Source organism: Pyrgilauda ruficollis, unplaced genomic scaffold (genome assembly GCF_017590135.1).
Source record: "Pyrgilauda ruficollis isolate IOZ18807 unplaced genomic scaffold, ASM1759013v1 scaffold25, whole genome shotgun sequence".
NCBI lineage: Eukaryota > Metazoa > Chordata > Aves > Passeriformes > Passeridae > Pyrgilauda > Pyrgilauda ruficollis.
Genome location: NW_024523822.1, coordinates 2,500,386 through 2,524,130, shown reverse-complemented (window position 1 = coordinate 2,524,130; position 23,745 = coordinate 2,500,386). Strand labels below are relative to the sequence as shown.

Sequence of the window (23,745 nt, the reverse complement as noted above, 5' to 3'; positions counted from 1 at the left end):
CCATTTCAGAAGTTTGCATTTATTGTGTGAGCAGAGAAGCTGACACTTCATATCTCTGTCTATCACGGCAAGACAAATCATTGCAAATGTACTGCTGGTAACCTTGGCAGCATGGCAAATGGTTGAGTGGCAAAATACTTAAAAGTGCCATGTTTATACAGCAGCTTCCAATTATTTCCAACAGTTCTGGAGTTGTTATTGTGGTGAAACAGCACTATCCACCCATACGTGTTTGCAATCCCTCCCAAAAAAAAATCCCAACACCAACAAAGCAGTTTGGTACTTGGGAGTATTATGACAACTGCAACCACAATTTGTAAGACTGAGTACAGGGTGAGGCTGTGTGCTGAAGAAGCAGTCCCTTCATGCAGAGTGAAGAGTCACAGTGCACCAAAGTTGTGGACATTCCAAAGTCTGGGCATGTAATTTATCTGCAGACCTACCCAAAGTAGTGTGTGTACTGCCTTTTGCAATTCATTTTGCATCATTCAAGACTGAGAAACAAGTAGTATGTCTGTGCAGCTGCTAATATGCAATACTGAATGCCTGAGGAAGACTTGATGGAGAAATCTTTGTTTCCCAAGCAGAAAAAAGGGCTTTTCAAAGAGGGGGAAAAAAAAAGTAACACCAGTTCACAAAGTCAAGTGGAGACCAAAGCAGGATTAAAAATCTGAAGTGAAAAAATTGCAAAGTTCTTTTTGCTTGAATACTGCTTCCTGAACACATTTTATCAACAGATGGTTTAAAAAATTTCTTTCTCCATACATGAATTTAAATTCAGGAAGCTAATCTATTTCTTTTTTCCTTCTATTTCCTTCTTCTTTTTTTTTCTTTTTTTTTTTGACACATTCAAATTTTCTCAGTCTCTCAGCTGTGATTTCTAACTACTTGTACAGATTTGATCTGTGAAGTATCTGGTGGAGCTGTGTGAAATTCTTCTACTGATTCTCTAACACAATTTCTTTTTCACTTGGAATACTTTTATGTGGAGGTATTTGAACATTCTTTTTCTTAAAAAAAAAGATAAAAAAATACTCTGAGGTATAAGCATGACATATTCAAGGCACTCCTAGAAGCATTTGATACATAAAAAACCCCAAATACTACCTTATTCTGGGCAACCTAATAATATCTTCTGGATGCACTGTATTCCTTCCAGTTTAGAATTGTATCAGTCACAGTATTGGTCTATTTGACGAACAGACAGAAAAAAGGGATTGTGAAAATGTATAGATTTTTTTTCAATAATTGTTAATGCAATATAGTTCTTATCCAAATCACATAAACATCTTTCCTTCCGTTTAAATAGATAGGTGGTTTGTAATATTTTTGAGGAAAAGCAAATATATTGTTCCTTGCCTCTTCTCACTTTAACGTATCTTCACAACCACTCTGGTTTTCTCATTTTGAAATATGGAAAACCAGAAATCTGAGTTACAACCATATAACAGGTATCCAGATTACTCTAATGCTTTATGGAATGCCTTTTGGAAAAAATATATTGAAATTTATATTCACAGAAGGTACTAACGACAGAAATAAAATGGAAAAAGAAAGTGTCACAAATCTGAGGGATTTAATCTGGTTTAATGTCCTGAGAATGGTCAACAGCAGATGGCATCACTCGCCTGCAGTGAGTTCCTTCTAAATCCAGTATGTATCTAGCTCATTGTGACCTAGATCCTACAGTATCAAATACCTGAAGCATCTAACTCTCCTTCAGGCTCTCTGGAAAGTTTGACTCTTTTTGTCCACACAGATCAGAACCAATTTCATAAATAACCTCCATCAGATACTAGTTTTCATAAAATTTCTGTACAACTGTTAATCAAAGGAACTGGATGGGAGTGTAGGTATGAATCCATATATATTTTGCAGATTTTGAAAGGTAGAGTTTATATGTCATTCATTAAAAATAGTGAGGGATTAAGGGACATTTTAAATAACACAGAAGCTTAAGTAAAGTCAAAGGGCAAATCCATGGGCAGCATGACTATCAGCTGCTTCAGAGAATTTAAAAGAGGCTGGGCTTGAACCTGTTGGACAGCACAAACTTATCTGTGCTTTCTTTACATTTTTATCAAATTCATTTGAGAACAACTCATTGATGCTGACAAGGCAGTGTTCTGAATAGGAATTTCTTAGATAAGCTTATGAGTTATTGCATATACAGCTAATGTCACTGTCTCCTTCTTGGTTAGCACAGATCTTTTCTGGAAGGTCCATGTAATGGTTTCGATTTATCTGTTATTTGGTATAATATAATTTGAAGCTGTGAGATTTTTTTGTTCAGCTGAGGCTAAAGCTAACAAGGCTGACTTGAGAGCTAACCCAAAGTTTTCTTTTATCTACCTGGACACTACCTTCTCAACAGGTTGTCTGATAACCTGCAGAGAAAAAGACCCTGTTCAGCTCATATTTGACTAGTGCAGAAGTTTTCTGGATTTCTCGAAAGTAGAAGCAAGGGTCAGACATCTGAAGGAGGGAACAACGGGGTTAGGGTGTGGTGGTCAAGCCTGCATTTTGGTTTTGGTTTTTTTTTAAATTTTATGAGAACTCAAAAGTGTAGTTGACAACACACATGCAATTTCATTTGGAATTCTGAGTACTTAAAAATATCCTGCTGGGGATTTTAAGCTTAGCTTATCTTATTTTGGGACAACAGCCAAACTCACACCCAATTGCTTGCTCACTCGCTCCTCAGCAGAATATGAGAAGACAGAAGAACAGGAATGAGAAAGATTAGGTGGAAATAAAGATAGTGACATTGACTGTCTGTAGAGCAGGCTTGACTTGGGAAATATTTCCCTAATTTATTGCCAATTAAAATAAAAATAATTACTAATTTAAATAATGGGAAGAGAAAAGGAACATCAAGCTCGCACCTTTTTTGCCTGGCTTCCATGCTAAACTTCACTCCAGACTCCTCTACCCACCCCCGCCCTCCCAAGCAGTGTAGGTGGGATGGGAATATGGGGTTACAGTCCGTAACCAATCTGCTTTGTTTCTCCTTCCTCCTCACATGTCTCCTCCGCTGTAGTGTGGGCTTCTCCACAAGCAGCAGTCCTATCAGGAAAATCTGCTCTAGCATAGGTTCTCCACAGGTGGCAGTTCCTCCAAGAACATCCATCTGCTCTGGTGTGCTCTGTGGGCTGCAGGGAAGATCTGCTCTGCCATAGAGAGCCTCCTCCTTTCCCTTACCCTGATATTCCCTCTCTTGTTTCTTACTCCTTTTTTTCCCATCACTCCTTCTCCCTGTGGCTATTTTTGCCCTTTTTAAAAATAAGTTTTTTGCTCAGCAAATAGGTTCAGTATGTCCTGCCAAGGGTCCCTTGCAGGAATGGCTGTGTCCAGCACAGGGAAGACCCTCATCTCATCCCACAAAGGGCACCCTGTTGCCACCATCACTACCAAAACCTTGCAACTGCATTCAACACATCTAGTATTACCTAGAGTGGAGTTTACATGAAATCTCTTATTTCATTGCTGTCATGTACTGGGTGATTTATGATTGGGTTTGTCCTCTTGTGGAATAGTTTGGATAGTGCGTTGGTAATTTACCTATTGCCCATGTTAGTTCAGCAATTGAAACTGACTTCTGAGGGAAGAAGTCTAGAAAATTCTGGTCTGTGATTCTGATTGTTTCAAACCCTCTTTTTTATTTTTTTTATTTTTTTTTTTTTTTTTTTTTTGAGGTTGTATCTAAATTGTTCTATCATGGAAATATCTAAAATGTTATCAGCCTGGGAGGTAGCAAAGTCTACAATATGAGCCACTGCATTGTGGTTTTGTTCTGCTCATTGTATCATACACTCAGAGACTCCATCAGCCTTATCACAGTTACTGGAGATTTACACTGTTCTAACAAAATTAACCTGATCACATCTTCTGTTACTGTAAGCACTGTTGTAACTGCTTCGAAACAACAATCTGATTTAATAAGAACAGCACTGCAGTCATTTATGGGTCTGCTAGGGAGAACAAACCCTGCTTTTTTCCTGGCTGGACAGGCTAGGGAATAGCAATTGTGTCACAGTATTGCATAAGCAGAGAACAGCAAATCAACACATGGCACTGAAGCTGACAGCAGTTTGTGTGCATTTTTAAAAAAATAACCCCAGCAAATGGGGGGAACACAAATAAGAACATTTTCCCAGGAACTGTTTAGAAGAAAACACAGTTGTTGGACAACTTTTCTACCTATATTCAAAATGAATTCACCAGTCTTTTGTTGTCTTCAAAGATCTATGGTTATATGATAAAGAATAAGCAATCTGTTTAAGATACAAAAGCAGGGGCAGATTTAGTAGGCTGTTGAACTGAGCTGTGATCAGAGGGGCTTCTGGTACTTGGTATGTAAGGGGATTAAGTGTATCTCCTCTGCAGTATTTGTCACACTTTGTATCCGAACAGAAGCACCACATGTTTGAGGTAAGTTTTGGTTTTCATCTTTTTCATCCTTCTACTGCTTTATATTTCTAAACCACGATGTTTCAGACACTAACTTAAAATACAATCTACATGGTAATATTTGTGGACAGTAATTTTTCACAGCTCATCAAGTCAACTTACATTATTTTTCAAGGGAAGTACATATATGGAGCATGAGACAGAATTTGATTATTTAATTTGCACTTCTGGCTGGACAAATGTTTATTTTCCTTTGGCTTTGAAGACTAACAAACTTCATTATATGTCTAGATAGTTCTTTTGGCGTATAGTATTTTGGAAATATTAATTCTTTGGAGTTAAGCATAGAATTTGTCAAAACAATGCTTTTACAAAAAGGTTTATCAAACCCTTTATATAGCTTAGCTACTCTTTTAATCATAGATGATATATCTATTTTTTTAATGTTGTTGATGCTAAAAGTAAAATGCTGTTCTGTTGTAAATGTGTGACTAAAATTTTTAAGTTAAATTGAGAGTTAGACGATAATGATTTTTCAGTTTTTAGTAGTCTTATGTTTTGCTTAATTTCACGTAAATTTCACAATTTCAGTGCAACTGCGAGTGTTGGGCACCTGTGGGAATTCAGGAAAGTCTGAAGGTGTTTCTCAGTTGTGACCAACATTCTGGCAGTACAGTAAAATCATCTCTCAATTATTTTAAAGGGAAAATAATTTTTAATGAATTTTTACTCTTTTCCTTTCCATTTAAGGAGGATCCTTTTTTTTTTTTTTTTTTTTTATTACCAAAATAGCTGCATTTACCTTTCTTAATGATACTGAGTTCCATTGGTTGGTGCAAGAGCTCCCTCTATAGGTTTTATTTCAAATCTCAGCTTAGGAAAATGGAAAGGAAATTCAACTTCCAGTGCTTTATAAACATATTCAGTTGATCAATGTTACATGATTTTTAAACAGCAGGATTTTATGGAAAGAAAGCCATCTATTTCACCAATGGTGAGAATGTAACAGATTTATTACAGATTTTATAAAGACTTACATTTGTTTTTATACAAAATTATACTTTTAATAGCAGCCTGATAAACTGCATAATTTAAGCTGATGTTTTATGTAGGAGTAACACAGCGTTTTCACTTTTGTAACTACATTTTGTACTGTCAACAATGAGTTGCTGGTCTGTGTTTCATGGGCAGGTACACAGTGCTGTGTTAGCTCCCATACAGTCAGCTGCTTATAAACTATTAAATAGCTGTGTTGCAAACACAGTCTAGCACAGCATTGTATAAGATCATGTTATATGAGGTTTTTCTTGAATAACTTAAGTGGTCTTCATAAAAAAATTAGCTGGACTAACTGAGCAGCTGACTTGGGGGGTAATATTGGAAGTTTGCATGAACTTTCCTTTGTATATAAATATTGATTTGCTATATAACTATTAAATAATATTTAACAGTAGTTAATAATAAACGTATCATAACAAGCATTCTGAAATTTATGTTTGTACTAGTCCCCTGTTCAGCATTTCTCATGGCATGTCATTGTACATACAGAAACAGAAAAATTGATAATACTTGAAAAGAAAATGTTAAGTCCTGTACACAAAATTCAGGGATTATAAAAGAAATCTTTGTGGGCATTCATATCAGAGCATTTGGCTTTCAGAGATGAAAATGAGGCCTATATACATGCATAAAAGCAAATTGTTTGGCTGCAAACTAATGGATTTGTTGTGGTCATTATTACAATTAAACAGTCATTAAATAGTTTGAGAAAATTAGTGAGGGTACTGGGCTGGAAATAATTCTCATTATATAAACTCTGTATAATATTTTTCTTGGATATCATTGCTGTAAGTCTGGATTTGCAAATGAGAGAAGAATTTTGCCCATAGTCCAGTTAGAAATGTTCTATATTCTTGAGAAAAAAAGAATGGGTCAAAACATGCATATATTGTTGATGTTTCTAGTTCTTACTCTCATGCTGTTCATAAATACAGTTTGCAAAAAAAAACCCACTAGATTTATGACAGCAAAACAAGTCAATTAAAATGCCTATTACTATGCTTTTGAATACTCTTCCGACTTTTTTGTAAATAGGAAGCCACTAATAAATCTGAATTGGCTCATGAGTCAAGCGTCTTATTTATAATTGCTGCCTTTCTAGTCTGCACAATAAAAAAATTCTGTCACTAAGAGCAAAAATGTTTTAAAGAAAAGTTTTCACCGTTTTTGCTTCATAGGAATTTAATTGCTGTATAAGGAAAACACTGTTTCCTTACACCTCTGCGCAGATCCTGAAATCTTTTTGTCAGTGACAGCTAGAAAGGAACATCATAAATTATAAGTAAACATTGCAAACAATGTTCCTGTAGTAGCCATGACTTCTGAGAGGGTCTCAGGGTTTGTAAATATCTGAAATAGTGCAGAGAAAAATAGAAGAGCCATATTTTTATTTTTATGTTTTATCTAAGTCTGCTACAAGGAAATTATCTTGTCACAAGGTAGTGTCTGTTTCTCTTAGGGATAGACTTGTCGTTAAATAATTGTAGTTTTCAGAAAAGCTAGACAGAATCAGCTTGTCTTGCATGAAGAAAGAGGAGTAGAACTGTATCTCCCAATCAAAAGAGCTCTCATCATTGCGCAGAAAAAGGTAATCATTACCATCTCTGGTGACTTAAAGTTTTTGTAGGTTCCACTTTACACAAGCACATGTATGGGTAAATCCCCTTTCAGGTGGAATAGACAAGTCAGTGGCTTTAGGGCAGAAGAAACCTTGGTCACAGAGAAGTGTTCAGACATCTAGGAAACTTCAGCAGAAACTGATTAGGCCTGTGTGTCTATTGGTGGGGCTTCAGGACTTAGGTACTAAGATTGACCTCTAAAGTTTTTTCCTTTAAAGGAAGTAACTATTTGCTCATTGAGAAAAGGGCTGCAACATTAAGTGATGCACACATTGTGGGGGGGAAAGAAGAATTGTGATTGAACCCTTTTTGTTGTGCACCATAGTTTTATTCTGTATTTATCATAAGATGCAGAAAGTATCATGCATGATAATTTTTCAACAAATCAAGACTTCAGTTCAGAAGTAGAAAAATAGATGTGGCTTAAGAGGAATAAAAATATTACAGTCTAGCCAAAAGAAATAAAGCTGCTAGGATGGGCAGGTTTATTACCATGTGTTTGGTGTAGCTCCTGTAGTAACAGACCACAGCAATTGTAATTTATGCTCCAGTAATTTCGTGCCTCTTTGATGACATCTGCTTTGTAATGCATTGGCAGGTGGAACCAATCGTCCTTTATCTCTTCCAATTCCAGAATAATTTCTCTTCAATCTTTAATGTATTTTGGGGTGTTTATTTTGTTCTTCAGCCTAATTTTTTTTCTTGTTTAAGCATTGTACTGCTTTCCACTTCTGTGATTCCAGCCTCAAAAAGTGATACTTAATGTGATTTTACAACCAGGCATGAGAATTGGTTCCTGAAATGGAGGTGTAGGATTTCAATTTTTGTTTTCAAGATTGTTACTACTTTCCTGAAAAACGTCTCACACATCCCATTCTCCTCACAGTGCAATATCACATCACTACTAATTTAAATATGGGGGAAAACAAGTTCAGGCAGAATGTATAGAACAAGTAGGCTAAAACTGACTTGTTTCTGTGAGTGTGTCTTCAAAGTAGGGTTGATTAGGTTTGATACAGGATTTGTAATCTGAACAGGGACTGTTAAAATGGCCTAGTAATCTCCTGCATCTGTGTCAAGACCAAGGGTAACTGACACTAGATGGCAAAAGAAGGCTTCAGTCTCACAGAAAATACTTATCCAAAGCATTTAATGAGAAGATATCTCAGTCAGTTATTTACCCGTTTCTGAAAACATGCAGAGGAGATAATAAGGACATGCAGTCTTACCAAAGATAGCCCGAGTTCAGCTATGTTAAGCCTAGAGTTTTGTAGTTCTAATGAATTGTTTGTAAATACTGTTAGGTAGAAAAAGCATAATAGTTTGTGAAGCAGATTGTGATGTTGTTGCTTGCAACAGTAAGGAAGTGGATTTTATGACCCTCACATTCTTCTAGTCTCATTCCTAACTACATTTTTCTCTTTTATTGCAGCCCAGAAGATGGTGAAATTCATCCTGAAATCTGTAGACTATATATCCAGTTGCAATGTTGCTTAGAAATGTACACAACAGAAATGCTAAAGTCCATATGTCTGCTAGGATCACTGCAGTTTCATCGGAAAGGTACTGAATTGCACAAATATGCAAATGCTTGTTTTAGAAAAAGCACACTTTTTGGGGCATGCCCAGATATTCATGAAAGACAAAACACTGTCCTGTTTTTGGCTGGGGTGGAGTTAATTTTTTTCATAGTGTCCATCATGAAGCGATGTTTTGGATTTGCACTGGAAGCCATGTTGATGATACAGGGATGTTTTAGTCATTGCTAAGGTCAAGACCCTTTCTGCTCCTCACCCCACCAGCAAGGATGCTGAGGGGGCCCAAGGAGCTGTGAGAGGACACAACCAGGACAATTGATGCCAGCTGACCCAAGAGATATCCCAGACCATATGGCATCATGCCTAGCATATAAAGAGGGGGAAGATGAAGGAAAGTGAGGATATCAAAGTGGTGGCATTTGTCTTCCCAAGTCATCATGAGGTAGCCTTGTTTTCCTGGGGATGGCTGAACACCTGTCTGCCCATTGGGTGTGGCGAATAAATTCCTTGTGTTGCGTTGTTTGCATGCATGGTATTTGCTTTATTAATTGAAGTGGCTGTGCCTCAACCCAGGAGTTTTCTCAATTTCACCTTTTTAGTAGTCTCCCTCAACCCACCAGGGGTGAGCAAGTCAGCAGCTCTGTGGGGCTTCATGGATATCCGAGGTTAAATCACAACAAGCACCAAACTGTAAAATGAGTTATATATATATATCTGTAGATAGGTTTTCAGTTACTAAAAAAGGAGCTCTATTTCTGTTTATGATCATTCTTACAGAAGTGTGTCTTACCAGGTACGTATCACTAATTTTAATTGCATTTAAAAGTCTGAGTCTTTTTAAAAAAGAGTAGTTCCTTAAGTTTTAGCTGTCATTAGTCAGACTAGTGGGCAAACTTAGTAATGTTATTAGACATACCTGTCGGCAAGATATGTTATTAATAGTGTTGCTGTTGCTATTAGTTTTCTTATCTCATTGCTTCTTACCTCTTACTGCTGGTTATCTCTTACTGGTTCCAGTAAATTGTTCTTATCTTAACCTGTGATCTTCACCCTTTGTGCCTCCAATTCTCAACTCCAGCCTGCCCCAACAGAAAGAGGAGGGGGAGAGGGAGAGTGGCCCATGGTTTGGAAGAATGTCAGTGGTAGCACTAAATTGGGGAGTATCATTCCTAAAACACTACCATAGCAAAAGGTAGATAAATATGGTTCAAAAGATGCCCACCTTTATAAAAGCAAATACTAGACTTGGAACTGGAAGGAGATGTCCTCACTTCAATGAAAATGCATCTCTCTAATAATTTCATACTTGATTAGCTGCCTATTGAAAGGGAGATGTAGAAATGCTGATATTTTACTGTATAGTTTACTTAGTAACCTCATTGCTCAGTGCTGGCACAGGCTGATTAGGGCTGTATCTGTGCTGATTGTAACTAGTCTTTCCCCAGATGGTATATCATCAATAAAAAACTTGGTAAAGCAAGAAGAAGTTCTGTAATGAACTGTAATCAAGATCTTGTAATAAACCTGTTGAATTTCCTGTCATGCTAAAAGGTCCTGTATCATACTTTTCATATCTACCAGTAGCGTACTGCTAAAGCCAGGGATATTTTTATTATCAAAGTAAGAATGGGAGATTTGTAAATGCTTAACTGTGGTTCTCAATTGTTTTTTCAACTCAAAAGTAAGTCTATAAAATAGGAAGAGAGAGAATTAGCAGAGCCATTGTAGAATAAGATAATAGTAGCTGTTGAAATGAGTCATCATTTTTAAGACAGATTGTACTGCATTTCTTAGCATTGGCAACAGTTGTCAAACCACCTGCTGAACTGCTTAAAGTGACCTGAGCAACTCTGAAATGTCTTATCTTTCCCTTTTTCTTCTGGATGGGATCTTAAACATCAAACTATTCAATGTCTAAAGTTGGAGTTACACCTTAGTTCCTTCTTTGCAGTACTTTGATAGACATCCGTTCCTCAACTCACCACAGAAACCATCGTGGTAGTTATTCTGTCCTTACCAAATAGTGATTTTTGTCCTTGCCAAACAGAGTGTTTTAGAGATAAGCACAGTAACTTTGCTCTGAGCTTCTGTGATGGTCTTTGAAAAAACACATAGTAGGCAAAAAAACTATGTGATGACAGGGATTCAAATAATTTGAATATCCAAGAGACAACAGCTTTTTTGTATTAAATATTTAGTATTGGCAACACCTAGAAGTATTGCAAGGGCATCATGCAATGGTGGAAATTCCAGTCCTGTGTTAATTGTTTTTTCACCATGAAGGCAGCTGAACGCTAGACAGGCACCCAAAAGGGCGGCAAAATACCCGTTCTTGGAGATACTGATGACTCAGATAGTCTTGAGCAGTCTGATGCAAGTTGGCCCAGCTTTCAGTGGGATGTTACACTAGATGACTTTGCAACTTATTTATTCTGTGTTCTGACAGAACATACTGTTTTCAAAGGAGCATTCTGAACCCATACTTTTCATTGATTTCTTTACTTACAGAGAATACTTTAGTGTAGGTGAAGTGCATAAATTTATCTCTAGGAAGGAAAGAGACAATAACTTCACCATTATAACATATATTGTGATGCTGCTGTATATAGGTTTTTTATTTCTCCACTTGTTTAGTTTTACACAGGTCTTTCATCATCTGAGTGACCATGTTAAAAAAAGTTTCTTGTGTACAAAGAATACTGCCCTTATAATCTTTGCTTAGCCTGTAAGTGTGCATGTCTGGTGTTCTTCTTGTGTCTTGAAGCTAATTTCTGTGGGTAGTATTTTCCATTTGGATGTATTATTTCCCTTCTCTAGCTCTTTTACCTGACAGACAATTTGTATGTTAGTTTTTTAAACATCCCATGAGATTTCACCAATTCATGTTCTTACTCAGGAGGCAGCAGAGATTCAAATAGACTGTTCTTGGAAATGTGTGGCTTATAAATAATAATGTATTGGTACCTTGATCAGAATTTATCAAACAAGCTATAGAACTGATAAAACTAAGGCAGAGTGCTGATGCTGATGTTTTCCTGAGAAAAACTCAGCCAGTAGGAAAGAGATGTCCTACTAAGAAAGATATTCTCTTAAGGAAACACCACACAATAATTTGAAGGTGTGAGCTCTGGGTCTTTTGGCTGCCTTTCACAGCACATATCTTCTCATTATCTCCTTATCTTTCTTTTCCACAGAATCAATATTCTTTTATTTACTGTATATCTATCAGTCTTCCTGTGCAGAAATTTCTTGCATGTTTACAGTGTTTTAGAATAAATTACTGCTGTTATAGAACCGCTGCTAGGAAAGTCAGATAGTCTGTTATTTCTTTGAGATGTAATGGCCACAGTGGGGCCAAAAGCTATAAATATTTGCAGCTGTTATGCAGTAAGTAAACTAAGGTAAGTCCTCTTCAATTTTTTTTTTTTTGTAAGATACATACACTACAAAAGCCAAGTGTTGAGAATATATAATGATTCAACAGTTCAGCATTCAGAAAGTTTGCAGAGGGCACAAGGAATCATGCCTAAGTATCATTAATTCAAGTGTTTTGTAGTTACTAAGTCTTTGGCTACTTGATCATTTATTCTATTACTCCTCCTTTCCATAATGCCAGGAGTTCTAGCTAACTAGTACACATATAAGTACTTGGGCATACATCTTTCTTTCATCCTAATTTTTTTGTGTCGTATATTTTATTTATTGCACACCATGAAGAAAAAATAACAGTTATTGAGATGCGTGAGTCCTACCTGACATGTATAACACAGATGAGGGCAGAATGATACCAGCACTAACCAAAGTGATAGGTACCTGTATAGTCATGCAAAAAAGGCAAGAACTGAGTCTTACAGGAAAATCAAGCATGCATACTACTTACTTGTGTTTCATGTAAGAAATTAATATAGTTAATTATTGTATTTCCAGTGTGTGTTTTATGATTACAATATGTATTTCCTTAAAACAATACCTAAAAGTGATAGCTTATGTTACAAACTACAAAAATAAACCCTTGGTTCAGTGGAGAGATTTTCTTGCTTTTTGGCTTTGTTTAAATGACATGCTTTTTAGAGTTTTGAAGGGGAAAAGAAGGATTATTTAATGGTTGTGCTACAATCTCAATGTCCTATTTAAAGACTGGTAGATATGTATTATTACTTACACATACCACTTATGCAAGAGGGATAAGTGCAAGAGTGTAGAAGAGCACACAGGTATGGAGAAACAAAAACAAGAGACTCACCCATTTTTACATGCCCACTATGAAGAAGCGAGAGAATGGGACAAGAAAAGCCATGGAAGGAGGGTAACACAACTTTCATAAAATCAACAACACTATAAAATTGTTGTTCCTATTGCATTTTCTTTAATAATAGTATTTCCAGTGAGACAGTCTCCAAGTTCTGCAGGTCCCGAGTGTAAATAAAGAATTAAATTCCTCAGACTGTTAGCTGTATTTGTCCAATACCTTTTTTACTTCCTGCACAGTACTGTCCTATTCCCCTTTCTAGGTTTTCCTGCTCGTGTACTTTAGCTGGGATATATAGCTTGTGCTTGTATCCTTAATTTCCAGTTTAGAAACCTGACGTAAACACTGCTGTCTTTTTGAGAAAGGGATTCTCTCAGCTTTGCTAGGCTAGTATTCTACTCAAAGATCTCTAGTTCCTCTGCAGTGAAATACAACTAGCACTGAGGGGCTTTTTTTTTCTTTTTTTTTGTCTTTTTTTTTTTCATTCATCACAGTTTCTGTGTGAATTAGGTGATGACTAAGAGTAGGTGTCTAGGGTTGCATGAAGGAAGCAAATACAGACATCACCACAGAAGCAATAAGGGGCACAGCAGGTGAGACACATAAAACCAGATGATGTATGTAACCTTACTGAACTGACAATTTTCTGCCCTCTTATTTATCCTCAAGTTTGATCCTCAGCGTTATTTAACTAAATTTATTTAATTTCATATCAAAAGCATTTTCTGCTTCTTACAGTAAAAAAAAACCCAAACCAAATTACCGATGAGAAAAGAATACATCATTGCAACTAAAATTATTAAAAATCTTTCCACTGACTACATTGAAAGTGAAATTAAGGGTTCATATCCATCTTTTAAAGTATCTATGACAGAAGATATCCTTACCAGTGACTGTAAGGATGAAAAGATTTAGGAGATTTTGTTTCTCTATAGGCTGTGACCATAGTAGAAATGTTAAGCCTGAGTCATACATTATTCAAGCAAAGCCTTTATTATTAGCTGATTCTTTATCTGCTTTCAAGAGACTGAGCAAATGATCTGAAATTCAAGAAAGGCTTCATGAATTGCTCACAATACAGCAGAATTGGTAAAGTTTTTTCCAGGTGAAAAGAGATGTGTGTCATTCTGCCAAATCTGCAAGAGCTTGTCTGTGCTGGTGAAAGGAACGTTACAGTCTCTGCTTCTGTTCTCAAGCTGAGAAAAAGAACCTTTACTATTATTTCATCTAGTGCTGTTACTGTTTCCATTGAAACAACTTTCACATCCCTGAAGGATGCATCTCTACAGCATGTCACCAAAGGTTAGGTCAGGGTTCCACCATAACACTTAAAAATAATGGAACAATCCACTAATACCCTGTTTCATGAGTAATGCCTTGTGATATCAGTGGCACATTAGATGGTTTACCTGAAATCTTTTTAGTGAAAAAGTAATATGTGAACTGGACACATTATGTTTTGTTATGGACTTCTTGTGATGGGAAAAAATAATGAAGTATATATGACTGAACAATGAAAACTGTACCATATGAATCACTTTTAAATAACAGCATAAACTGCACTTAAGGACAAGAAAAATTTGAAAGTCAAACCTTCAGGGTGATACAGAGTATAAAACATGTAATCTGTGAAGCAGGCTTAATCTGCTGTTCCACAAGCAACGGAGTAATCTTTCAGCATAACCGCTTGTAACCAACAGAAAGATTTTGTCTCTTTCTGTCTCTCCTCCCTTGTAATGCCTTCATTTCTTCTTCATTTCCACTGCTTTTGGAAAAGGAGTAATATGATCCTCCTTCTCTGGAACTTGCTGTTGGACATGTAGGGTTTTTGACTGACTTTACTTCATTAGAAAACATCACATTTTATTTTTTATTTTGTTGGGGTAATCTCATTTCAATGGCTAAAGTGGATCACAGAAGGATTTGACAAAGCACAAGTTAGCAGTGGATGCTAGTAAGCAGCAAAGAAAGGACACAGGAGATTCTTTCATGGAGGCTAAATTTGTTATGGTCATGTCATGTACTCTTTAGGATTCATTTAGGTAACTCTGGGCTTCCTACTGGCTTTGAAGAGCATTTAAACATAAACAAGTATCTTCTGTAGCATAAGCAACATCTAGTTTGAGACAGGTAGCTAAGAATAACTTTTTTTCTTTCTTTTTTTCAAGGAAATAATTTACCAGAATGCAACTATTTAGATAACTTACCCAAAAATGTTATCTTATGATCCAGGAAATTGTATATTTTAAAAAACAAGGTTACTTGCCTGATAGCAGGAATATGTGTTTGTGATGTGGAAGAGCAGTATATCATGGTCTGCAGTTTTGGTCTCTAGTGTCCCAGAAAAATGGCCTGAATGACCACTGCTCTATTAGCTGGTCTTGTTTTTCAGGTACTTTGTCAAACGTTACAGGAACTACTTAGATTTGTACTGATGTCAAAACTTTTCCAATTGCAAAAATTGCAAAATGAAAAAATATTTCCTGCTCAACTTTTTGTACTACTGGTTTAAGTGTTGACAGTTGTCTGGGATGCACTCCAGTGTGAATTTTCTTCTGTATTTGCTGCCAGAATTGTACTTGCCACTACAGAAAAGCAATGCTGTCAGGTAGTCCAAAGGAGATTTGCAGGTTTACCAAAATATTCTTCCAATGGTTAACTCTCTTGAATGCTCCATTATCATGATCCAATCCTTTCTCCCATTCTCTTCCTCACAAAAGCCCTGGAAGATCTGTCATGAAGCTTCCCCTTCACTTTCAACACTATATTTAATTTTCATACAGGGAGCATGAATTAGGTAGGTGTCAACACAGAAGTTCAGAATGTAATGCATTTGGGCTTTATATTGCTGTTAAATCATAAAGTACAAAATTTCACATTTTTGTCTTTGGTGTTTCCTCAGTACTGCTGTAGTATTCAGAGACATGTATTGCACTGTTCTTTAGTGCTAGCATTTTGAAATTGTTTCCAGAATGCGTGTTGCAATTTCCTCACTTATTTTGTTCTGTTTTGTTTTCTGGCTGTTACTTTGTGTTCCATGAGAGCCACTGGAGTTTAATTGAACCCTTTTAAATTGGTAAGAGTAATATATGGCAGCACTCTGATTTCTAGCTTGGTGTCTGCTCTGCTTCTGAACAGTTCTTACTCAGAGTTTGCATCTAAGCAGTCTTTTTCTCCATTTGTATTGTGCAAAGTCAAGTTCAAAGCATCAATTAGATAATTTGATTATCTGTTTTAATCAATAAATAATAGGGATACATGTTTTAATATTTTAAAGGAAAAGAACCTTGTGGCCCACCCAAGCTCTTAGATACTAAAGTGGAGGAGAGTTCTGAAGTACCTATTTTAGAAGACACATCATTATCACCAACAGATATTCAACAGCATCTATGGCAGGTTTCCACAGATATTGAAAACACTGAAAGGTATGTGTAGTACTTCATTCCTAAACAAAAAAATTTCTTTCTAGGATTTATGTAGTCTTTTTTAATTTGACAGCCAGTGTTGCTACTATGAAAATCATAAGAAAATTAAATCACCTGTTAACTTCTCTGGTACATTTAACAGTTTCTGATTTTGTGATACGCTTGAAATATGCCAGACTCCAATCATGCATTTCAAAATCAAAAACACAGAATCTAATTAATTTCAGTTAGTTCTGCTCATAGTTTTAAATTTGGAAGTTTTAGGAGGGGAGGGGATGTCATAGCGTTATTATCTTACTCTCCTAACTAAGGCAGTTGAAAGACAAAAATGAGACCCTTACTAGAAAGTAATCCTGATGGCCAACATTTCTTTGCAAAAAGTCCTATTTTGAGGCTTTGTATACTAAGTTGCAGCTGAGATTTGAATTGTTAACATACTCATTTGCATAAAGCCAAGTTCTATTCTACTGGGCCATAGTGTGGAGAATAAACTGCGCAATTTTTTACTAATCATGCTGCTGCATTTCTGAGAACCATTTTATGTGTGGAAGAATGAAGCAAGACCATATTGGATTTAAATCCTGAAAGCATTAAGACATTACAAGCCTATAGGTCTGCCATCTATGTGCAAAGCAGCAACAATTTGGAAATTTCTGGCCTCTTTCAAAACATATCAAAATGCTTTTGGAGGTGATGTGTTGGTATCATATTTTCCATCATCTGCCTTTCAGAAAATTTAATGCCAGAGTCCTCCCAAGGCAGGTGAGAATGATAGTCCTGTTCCTAAAATTTTCGTTTAATGTCCAGTGTTAAGTGTCAAGGGTTAGTTGCATATGTTATAATTTTCTTCAGAACAGTGAAACACATTCATGGCACAAGCTACAAAATGCTGATAAGGGGTATGAAGATGATATTAGTACTTATGATTAGTAATTATGAATTAGTACTAGCCAATATTAATTTTAAGACATATTGTGCATTTTGCCACTAGGATCACATTGTGCCCCCAGAGGCTTTTAATATGAAATATTCAAGTGCCAGAATAAGTCATAAATTTGAATCATGAAAAGTTAGTATCAGACTTTCATAAAAATGCTCCCCTATTAATTTTATTGCTCTTTCTTTTGGTATGCATCTTCTGATATATGTATGTAAACCAAATGCTTGCTCAATAGATTTTTGTATTTATTGCTCCATTCTTTTTGCATATAAAGCTATACTGTGAGCCACACCCCATGCAGTCTCCAATTGTTGTTCCATTGTATCTTTTTAAACTGTTGTATCCACAGAGATATGAGAGAAATGAAAAACCTTTTAAGTAAACTCAGGGAGACTATGCCTTTACCACTGAAAAATCAAGGTAAGTTTTGAATTTTCTTTGTTTAACAAAAATTAAGATAATTGAAAGGTTTTCCTTTCAATTATATACAAAAAATATTATACTAAAAAAATCTAGGGTCCTTTTTATGGAAACTACAAAAAGGAAGATCTAGGCAAAAATCTCTTCCCTGCTGATTCAGTGGAGCCAGAATTTAGCACATGATCATTGGCCTCTTGAGTTTCACATGAGTTATTCTGGAATTTATAGATATGGGATCTATAGATAAAATAATAGACTTTTCCTGGTGATACAAAGGCAGGAGCAGAACTACTTCCCAGTGTCTGGTGTCCTTCTTTCTCAAAGGCAATGAAGGTGCAGATTGCACCTTCAGATCCTCCTGAGTGATGAGGTTTGCTTTACCCCTACAATGCTTGTAGCTTCTGTGACCTAACACTGACACTCTGCAGAAAAGCTACGTGCCTTGAGTCTGCCACCAGACTGCTTTTCCCATAGACAGCTATCAGGCACCCCATAGAAATGCCCAGGTGGGCAGGATCTCCATCCTAGTGCATGTATTTAGCAATGGGCCTTCATTTTGTTGGCATGTTAAATACTCCACATCTACAGGAACTCTGTTTGTGAGAACAGCATTGAAAAGATAATAATTTTTCTTTTTGATTTCTCTTGATAATGGGTGTTCCTTAAATGTGGTGCAGTCTTTGCACAGTGGCAGCTGATGAAATGTACTGAATGTGTCCTAGATCTTATCCCAAGTAACTAAGCAGCCTAGCATTCATCATAATATGCTAACAGATGAATATAGAATGATTGTATTCATTATACAAGTAAGATTTCATGGCAGGATAGTTTCGTTGAGAACTATGTGAAAAGGAAGAAGGGAATCCCTTGTGATACAGACCTACCATTGTAAAGACTGGAAGAGTGATGAAAGGTCTAGGGTTAGTCTAGAAGAAAAGACTGTGCTGGAAATAAGGAAGGGAAAGACAAATTAGGGGGAGAGAAACTTGAATTCAGAACAGAGATGAAGGCATACAGAATTCTTCTTTGTTGGTGGTGTCTACACTGCCCTGCAACAATGACCAGAAAATCACTGACTCCTGGTGCAGCAGGATAGGAAGCATCCCAGGGTTTTAAAACTCATAGATATGCCCCAGGATTAGGTAATCATCATTATTATTAAGATCCTGTAAATTAGCATTGTAAGACTCTCAAATGCAAAATTCGGGTTATTATTTTCTCTCTGCTCTGTGGGATCTACCACATCACAGAAAGGGTTGTCAAGCATTGGAATGAATGCCCAGGGAGGTGGTGGAGGTGTTCAAGAAAGGCCTGGACCTGGCACTTAGTGCCATGATGTGGTGCTGATCAGTTATAGGCGGGACTCAATCTCAGACACATAAATGATTCTGTGATTCTATGATCATGTAGGTGCTGCTAGGACATATAAATGATATAATCTCTTTTCTGTGCATATGTATACATGCTTGTGTTAAAACGTGGGGTTTTTCATCACAGACGATAGCAGCCTCCTAAACTTGACTCCCTATCCACTGGTAAGAAGACGGAAGCGAAGATTCTTTGGATTGTGTTGTCTTGTCTCAAGTTAAAAGATTAGGCACAGAAGCACCAAGGAAATCATCACTTTGATTAAACCACTATTATTTGACCACTGAAAAGATGAAAGTGGCTAATCTTGATTATAAAGTATATTTTCTACACTAGGCTATTCATTTTTGTCTTCTGCTCCATCCCCCTTTTCAAATAAGGGTTTTAATACTTTCAAATTATAGTGGTCAAAAAATGGCTGTGGAATAGATCTAGCATATTTAAAACTTTTTAAAGTATGTTTTGCATGCTTACTTTCAATCACTCAAAGAAGACACATGAATTAAGATTCATATATAATTTTAGAGGGTTTTTTTAATTGTTTGAGCTGCAACTAAAAGTTTGTGTGTAGTACAGTACTCTTACTAGTATCATATTAAAATCATACTTTACCAGTCTTTAAGCATAGGAGAAGAACATTTGATCATTCTCTCACAGTCTTTAAGCATAGGAAACCATTTAAGAGCAAAACTATTAAAGTTCTAAGACATTCAAACAATATTGTAACAGAATTTGTACAAAATCTCCAGTTGCTTTTTGTGCTTTCATTCATATTTAGTCTTCCACTATCTCAACTTCAAAGCTTTACAGAAAAATATCTTAATTTATGATAAAAAAACCATATATGAAAATAGGTAGGACTTGTAAATACAGAGAAATCATAGTATCTATAAACTGTACAATGTTTAGAAGCAACAAATTTCCTTTTCAGGCAATAGTATAGCTACAAGCTTTTGGAAAAAAGAAATAATTTATTAAAAGAAGGTGTATTAAAATAGACAATGTAAACCACAATGCCAACCCATTTTGTTGCCAGTAGAATTCAAAGCATGGTATCTGCATATCAAGTATTGATCTTATAAGGCATGCCAAAATTATCTCAGACTGTAAGATACTAAACGTTTTACATTGTTAATAAAGTTTTTTATTTAAATTAAATGTTGTCTTTTTTCTAGTTGTATTGCCAGACTGTATTTTTTTTTCTAATTTTGTTGTCAGAGTACTACACAAATTTGTGACAATATTTCCATTTCAACAAGAATATTTACAAAGACAGATTAAAAAAATATGCATGACTAAATTCTTTAAATAGCACAAAAAAGGTAACTTCAATGTGTTTGAAGATTTCAGGTTATGAACTGTTCTTAGGCATATATATTCCTAAGCATCTGAAATGGGGAGATTCCTACACACACAAAACTGTGTGTTTGTGAGAGCAAACAACATTTTTAAGAAGAATTGAATCAAAGTCCACAGCACAATGTTTTTTCTGAGTTAATTCGTTAAAGTTTTCTGCACATTTCTCATTAACCTTGCACTCACATATCAGAGCTGTTGTCCGTAGCATTCAGCACTGACATGTTTTCATGAGAAGCGTCAAAGCAATAGACTCACTCTGTGATTCCATTGCCACAGATATACTAGATTTTGCAACTGTTAAAACTTCAGGAAAACAACTCCTGGTGTCTAATAGCTATCAAAAATACTGTCTGCAGAACTGATCAGTAGTTACAATTAACCAATTAATTTTTGTTCAGCATAAGTGAAAAAGAAAAACATTAATGCCAAAAAAAGTGTATGAATTCAAGACTGAAGGTACAGTGATGCCATGAGAAGGAAAGGGGGAAAGAAAATTTCACACAAGATTTCTTTAAAAATCCTGGTTTTTTTGGTATACACAGAGAATCAGATGGACAGATAAAGCAGTGACCTTGTCTAATTCATTACCTGCCTACATATCATCACAAGGAATTTCATATGCCAAGTTGCATGACAGCTCATATTTCTGTGTTTTAACCACAGCTATTGCAATGGTATATGCATTAGTGAGACAAATGTATAAACATCTTAATATTACCAAGCTCTTGACATCAGTCAAATCACAGTGAGTTCCCTAACTTCAGCACATTCTGTGATAGACTAGAACATAAAGTCTTCAAAGCCCTTTGAGATTGCAGTATATTGAAGTGTGCAGTAATATTTGTCCTTGTACCTTTTATTATTCTGGAAACTTTATCAGTGTTTCTTCTTCTCAGCTAAAGACTACTAAAATTACAGTCTTTGTTTTGAAGCCTTTCTATAATTCTAAGCAATCCAGCATCTTACCTGAAGCCTTTTGTATTGCCACTAATCCTAACTGGAGACATGCTGTAATTCCCAAGCTTTATGGCCACTTAAGGAATATTGGTGCTCAAGGGTGAATGGAAGTTCTCTTAACAGACAGTGAGATGAACCAAGTCCTGGTAAGTATCTGAATTGGTGTCAAGGGATAAGAACTGGTTTACTTAGGAATGCAGTGGATTATCTTTTACTACTTCAAAAGGAAAAAAGAAAACTTTTTAAGCCCCAGAACATGATGTCGGTAAAAGAAGGATAAAAGTTAATGATATTATTACATTTTAGTTTAATGGAATACAGCAAGGTAGGATGAAAGTTTAAAAGTTCCCTCAAGGAAATTATATACAAATTATTTAGAGATTATTTAGAACTATAATTTAGTTTCCAAGTACTTTGACATGCTTCACAATAAACTCCTAAATTTGTGGAAGCAAGCAATTCAGGAAGAATACTGAGGAAAGCAGCACTTGCTTTCTAAATCCTTCTTTGAGTTTGAACATTTTAGTTGAAAGTGTTATAAGTTAAAGGCACCATAATTATTTTGCAGGGTAGGAAGCAAGTAAAAATTCCTGTTCCTACCAAATATGTCAAGTTTCACCAAATCTTTTTTTTTTTTTTTACTAAAACTTTGTGCAGCTCCAGCTTTTCAAATTCTTTATAGCCACCTTCCACTGGCAGCACATATTTTTCAGATATTTCATGTGAAAAAAATACCTTTTTTATGTGAAAAAAATATTTAATGTGTCATAAATTACCAGTCTGAGAAATCAAATATCTATGTACACTGTAAAGTCTACATTTTTCAGAGCAGAATCAAAATACAAGCTTTAGACAGCAGTAGAGTAGCAGTAAACAGCACACTAACACATGCAGTAGGTTGCATGTTAACTTACCCAAAATGAGAACTTACCATGCAAAATTTGCATGTTAATTTACATAATAGGTCCATGTATCTCCAATACAACTCAGAAAATCTGTGTCAGAGAATGGGAGAAATAAAATAACCAACTTCTATCCCATCTGAGGAATAAATATACAGTGGGGCATTAAATGCCTATTGGTCTCACATCTGTGTAATGGTGAAATTCCTTATTACCTCTGTAAGCGATATCATACCTTCATGGACAAGAGGCAAAAGAAGCTAAAGATACATTGTTTTTGCTTGTACTTTGTCGTAAGTGACTCCAGTCAATGAGGAGACTTGTAGCATTATTTTGGGAAGTTTGTGGTCCTGTTTAAGTTCTAGGACCTTGAAGGCACTGACTGACATGCAGGAAAACTTACCCTTTACCAGCACAACCAAACTTTTCTGCTTCAAAAAGAACTGAGCTGGGCTAAATATAGGTGAGCAGGACATATTTTCTAGAGATCATGATGTGGCAAAAGCTATAATAATGACTTTTAACTGTTCTACAGCTGAATAATTCGTCTCAAATCTAAAACTATTTTCCCTGAGATTCTGTTTTCTGCTAGCAGTTTTCAAAAATAGCCCCAGCATGTTTGAAGAGGTATATGTTTATCCTTTAATTGGTGGTTGTATCCTCTAATGTGGTGTTTGGTTTTGTTCAACTTAGGCTGTTCCCAGCATATGTATAATCTGCTGTCCAGATCTAGCCTCATGTTGCCAGTTTTAGACATTTTCCAGCCTGAACTCAGTTGGCTTTGAACTAAAAGTTTCCATCTCACTAGTACTTTGAGCCTTTTCCTTATTTTGTGTCATCTGTAAAATTTCTTGGAGTGGTATTTCTCTCATTTCCATTTCTTAGAAATGTATTAAGTACAAGTAGTAATGGGAATTCTGGTGTCCAAGAGAGCACCTGTTTCTATTTGTCCAGTCTGTTGCTGTCTAATGCAAGCATATCTTCATTTGACCCATTATATGTACTCAGATCCCTCTTCCAAAAGTTATTTCTAGCTCTTCTGGGACTGCAGTTCTTTGACAAAAACAATGTTTCTGCCAATTTTCAGCCTAAACCTACTCCTGGACAATTAATAACATATACAATGTGTTTCTTACAGGTCAACTTTATTCTTTGTTAAAATTCTCTGATGGTCAAAATTCTGCAAGGATATTTTATAAACTATTACACTAGATTAAAGCCTCAGGAAAATATACAGTACAGACAAATAAGGACTAATCACTCCTTGACAGTATACTTTCTCAATGAGACAAATATTTAGCTTACACAGAAAACTAAACCACATCTTAAGTACATCTTGCTAAAGTTTAAATGAACTCTATTAAACAGCCTTTTTCAGACTTCTCTCCTTTATTGCTAATATTTAAACTACAACATTGCTTTTCTAGATAAACCTTTTCTTCTGGTCTTCTTTCTCATATAATTTTTCCTTTTCTTCCCCCGCTAATCTCTTTCTTTAT

At 35.8% G+C, this 23,745-nt stretch overlaps 1 protein-coding gene across 1 annotated transcript in view; it reads left to right on the top strand.

Moving 5' to 3' along the window:
* Positions 1 to 20,186, top strand: part of LOC121355341 (regulator of G protein signaling 7 binding protein) — a 33,622-nt gene extending 13,436 nt beyond the window's left edge. Inside the window, exons 3-6 of the mRNA XM_041470698.1 lie at positions 8,521 to 8,651; positions 16,153 to 16,300; positions 17,590 to 17,660; positions 19,158 to 20,186. Coding sequence (XP_041326632.1) covers positions 8,521 to 8,651; positions 16,153 to 16,300; positions 17,590 to 17,660; positions 19,158 to 19,249 — 442 coding nt within the window. The 3' untranslated portion in view covers positions 19,250 to 20,186. The remainder of the gene's footprint in view (positions 1 to 8,520; positions 8,652 to 16,152; positions 16,301 to 17,589; positions 17,661 to 19,157) is intronic.
* The last annotated feature ends 3,559 nt before the right edge of the window (positions 20,187 to 23,745 follow it).